The sequence below is a fragment of the Acanthisitta chloris genome, unplaced genomic scaffold (genome assembly GCF_000695815.1).
Source record: "Acanthisitta chloris isolate BGI_N310 unplaced genomic scaffold, ASM69581v1 scaffold5922, whole genome shotgun sequence".
NCBI lineage: Eukaryota > Metazoa > Chordata > Aves > Passeriformes > Acanthisittidae > Acanthisitta > Acanthisitta chloris.
Genome location: NW_008662077.1, coordinates 6,108 through 10,592, shown reverse-complemented (window position 1 = coordinate 10,592; position 4,485 = coordinate 6,108). Strand labels below are relative to the sequence as shown.

Genomic DNA, 4,485 nt, shown 5'->3' with positions numbered 1-4,485 from the left:
TCTCCCCTCCACTGAGTTAAAAGGAAGGATATGCCTCAGGAGGCTTCCTAACCAGTGTCTTTTTCCATATTGCATAGCATACAGGCACCAGAGAGAATTCAAATTTATTTAATTTACAAATCACATATTTCTGACTTACTATAATAAAATCCATCTTTAAAAAGGGTATTAACATAGATAATTTCTGGTGAGATCTGAGATTAAGCAGTAAAGTCAGAATAAGGGCAGTCTAAAAAAACAAGATTCAAACATTTTCCAATACACTTGCTCAGTTTTTATACAAGATATTAGCATTTTTAAGATTTTTTTTTTTTTTTAAAAAAAGTATTTAACAGACCTAACTTGTTCACTATGACTTTTTAGTCAGTCACCACGCTCAGTTCTCATATATCCCGAAAGGAGCAATGTGAACAGATTAATAACTTTCATCTGGCAGAATGGATGATCTGTAAGGTCCATTCCAACCCTGAAATTCTATGATTCTATGACGAAGGAATTTTCAACAGCAAAAGTTACCAGGAGAACAGGCACTTATGAGTTTTATTTTAATTAGCTAAATAATAATGTTGCTCATTTAAGGGAAGATTTTATTATAGCTCTGTTAATGGAACACATAAATATTTCATACATTTGAGAACCTCAATCACAGAACCTTTACTTTCAATTTAGACCACACGAGTAACCAACTTTTTTCAGAACATAATAACTTGCTCTCTAGGTACCTTTAATATAAAAAGTTGAAAAAAGTTAAGTCTCATAAAAAGAAAAAAATTAGAGCATCCAATGTTATGAACACATGCATGAACATACAAACATTAATCACAAGAGATGCACACTCTGTGCTCTCAAAAAACTCACCAAAAAACTGACAAAACTGGCTCCAAAACTCATTAATGGGCTATGGTTTCTGTAAAGAAAGTAAAAAATAGTTATTATATTTGTACATGTTTCCTGTCATAAAGATCAATATTGCACTTCTTGGTTTTAACTTATGTGCTTGCAAATAAATCTTAGGGGTTTTGTATCAAGTTACAAAGCTATCACTCTGTAAGATGCAATAGAAACAGAAAGACAAAAGCTTCGTAACTTACTGAACTGAATTTAGCTTTAAAAATAATTTTTCAAGCACTAAGCTGCAGATATTTTTCAGAGAGTCCACTGCCCTCAAAATACATGCAGTGCAGACCAAAAGAAAGAGCCACAAAACTAAAACTCTGCCCATTCTACCCTTCTCTTGTGACCCATCCCTGCAATCTTGTCCTAGCAGACAAATGTTAACTGGTTCTATTAAGAGCTTCTCATTTCCACCTGTTCCTGTGAGTTTAAGTTAATCTACCACATAATAAAGCTGTTGTAAATACGAGGTTGTTACAAAGTTTAGGGTTTTATAGCTGGTTTAAGTTCACACTTCCACTATGTGGAACAGCTTCAAGATGTTTCACCTATTCTGTTTGCAGGTGTATTCCAAAAGGGCGAAACTAACTGCTAGGTCAAAAAAGGGCAGGCAACCAAAAGCCTGGTGACATATGGGACAGGTGTCAACCTTCAGAACTACTGTAGTCACACTGACCATGAGGCTACAGTAACGTCACACAGAAGGCACTTGGGAAAACAGAAGAAAATGTCAGGATCTCAGTGGTACCACTGACCCACACTGTTCAGTGGTGGGCTGCTAGGTTATATAAAAACACAATTCCAGGATTTAACAGGTACCATTTAGGCTACAGATACATATATTGCTACAGCACTTCATTTGTTTCTAGCTTCATTCTGCAAGCATTAGACTAAAGGAGAGTTTTAAAATAGGACAGGCACTTAAAAAAAAACATGAAGAGGCATATTACTAAAACACAAGTTTCCAGTAGTGAACCCTTATTATAATACAAGAGTTTGGGAGTTTTTTTTGGGGGGGGTTAACAAAAAGAAATAATCAGCAATGTTTCACACACACCTCTCAATTTTTGATTTAGCATACATATCTAAAAGCGAGGACATGAACAAGAATAGTAAGAAAGAAAAACAGGGAAGATCAACAAAGCAATTCCTAGTAGAAAAGCCTTCCCTTTTCATATACATTGCTCAGTTCTGGATACACACACAAATATAAGATCAAAATAAGTCGTCACATTTTTTTCATTATTTTTTGCAAAAGAAAAATAGGTTGGGTAATTCCCCCTTTGCTGGCAAGCCAACAAAGAACGGCTGCCAGCAAACGTCTCTGTATTCAGTACCTGGACTGTTCCCTACCAGCAGCTGTGTGACACAGAGCAGCAGCAATCAGCTACACAAATTACACTTGCTGCAGCTGGCACTTCCAGCATCAACTCCTGCTGCAGAGGGCACGTGGCTACCTCATAATCCCTCTTTCAACTCAGGAGGCGTGTGGGACACGTTCAGCAGCCTCTCACCACCACACTGCACAGCACATGACCTTCACCGTACGCTTCAAGGTCACACCTCCCGCATTATCGACACTCAACTGATCTAAAACTGCAGAACAGATCAACACAAGAAATTTTTACCTTTACATCCTGAAGTATGAAGTTGCAATTACCTCATACCTTCAAGGAAGCTCAGAAATAAGCCAAATGCTTCATTTTTGAGTTTCCCCGGATCTACACACAGAGAGAAAGCAGTTCTGGGGAGTTAAAACGATGTTAAAAAATGAGGCAACTAGTTACAGCTGAGAGACAACTGGTCTATAAAGACTACAAAACATTGAAGCATTCACTGCAAGCAATGAGAATTTGTCCAAGTATTTTAATGTGTATTTGTCTGAGTACAATTACCTTTTCCCAAATAAATGTTTATCTTTCCAAATGATCTTTCAAAACTGCTTCTATACTTGCACTCTTGACACTCTGCTAACTTCATTCCCAATTCCATCCCCACAATCAAAGATGAAACAACAAAAAAAGCAAGAGCCACATCATTCTTTTCTGAAATCCTCAATAGCTGTAACACAGGAGGTACATGCTGCAGATGACTTCTTTTTAACTTTCAGTCACTCAAATCTATAAAAAGTATTGCCATTACAGCACATATGGGCTGCAGCACAAGAGGACCCTGAAGCACGAAAACATGATGCATAATATTATACTATGTCTGGGAGATGCTTCTGTTGAGACCACAGAGTTTGGCAATCAAAACACGAAAACTTTACTGTAGGAGCTCCCCACACAGAGTCTGTGTCATCACTAAACAGAAAAAGGAACACTTCTACCACATTCCTACGTAGTCGCAGGGTACAGACTGTAATTGCAGCTTTCTGGAAAATAATTTAGTAATTTTAGTGCTCAAAATCCATTTGAAACAACCATGTTTAGCGCTCAGTCTTTCTGAGCAGTATGCCAGCTGATGAATTCTCCAACAGCTTAGGGCTATCTTTTGCTTGAGAGCTAGGAAAAGAGTTTGCAATGGCACAGTACTGTCCCAGTAAAAAATAAGACATGACTAATGGTAACACTCAGTTTCTGCGAAAAATACAATTCCACAAAAGTAATCTTTGACTCGAGCTTGGGCCTCAGATGAGATTTTACCTCTTTTTTTGACAGATTCCAAAAGTCGTTAAGATACAGGAAAAATTAGGAAGCACTTGACAAAATATGGTCAGCAAACCAATGGTTGTGTCAATGTTGACAGGAATTATGGAACTGAATACAAATGAATACTGGGACACTGCACTCCCCAAGTTGTCCTTACGACTTTGAAAGCAGTAACCTCCATTAAGTAAAGAAAAACCTCCAATTTTTAATTAGCTCTACGATGAAAAGAAAAGAAGTCAGTCTCCAGACATATTTTGTAAAACACTGTTTGCACCTCACCTAGGAAAGTAGGACTCAGAAGATACCTTTACTCCAGGAACTGTGCTATTAACACCATTACTCTAAGAGCCCACAGTAAAAAGTTGCATATATCAATCAAGTTGGTATGTGTGGCTAAACATAAGTCAAAACCTTAAAAGCACTGAAGTAGCACTTCCTTCCAGGTATATAAACTAGCATCACATGAGACATTGCTGCTCTCAATAAATGCTGACTAATTCATCTGATTTCATGGCATATCTTTAAGATATTAATTCAGAAGAAAGGTGTTTGCCATGTCCCATTTTCACACATGATCACAACATTCAGCAGTTTTAAGCCTTGGTTTAATAATGCCCAATTTTACCATAAAAAATAGAAACGGAAGCACAAAAACAAACAAACAAAAAATCAATTATTTTCAGTATTTTCTTTTTTTTCTACAGCAATTTCCAAGACAGCATTTCACTTCCAAATTCATCAGCTGCTATCACAGCCTAGCACAGGTTTAAATTTAGAGTAATGTAATTAACCTGCTAACATTTCCTCCCTGCTTTCCAAGGCATTGCTACTTTAACCACAGTCCAGTCATCATACTGATAGTGATGCTCAAGTTGAAACAAAAACTATTTTCCTTTAAAATGAGAGAGTAAAGCATAATGGCATAATTCATGTAAGTCCA

At 37.0% G+C, this 4,485-nt stretch overlaps 1 protein-coding gene across 1 annotated transcript in view; it reads right to left on the bottom strand.

The window, feature by feature from the left end:
• Positions 1–906, bottom strand: part of TTC39C (tetratricopeptide repeat domain 39C) — a 25,382-nt gene extending 24,476 nt beyond the window's left edge. The window contains exon 1 of the mRNA XM_009070464.1: positions 859–906. Within this exon, the coding sequence (XP_009068712.1) occupies positions 859–891 (33 nt within the window). The 5' untranslated portion in view covers positions 892–906. The remainder of the gene's footprint in view (positions 1–858) is intronic.
• Positions 907–4,485: the final 3,579 nt, after the last annotated feature.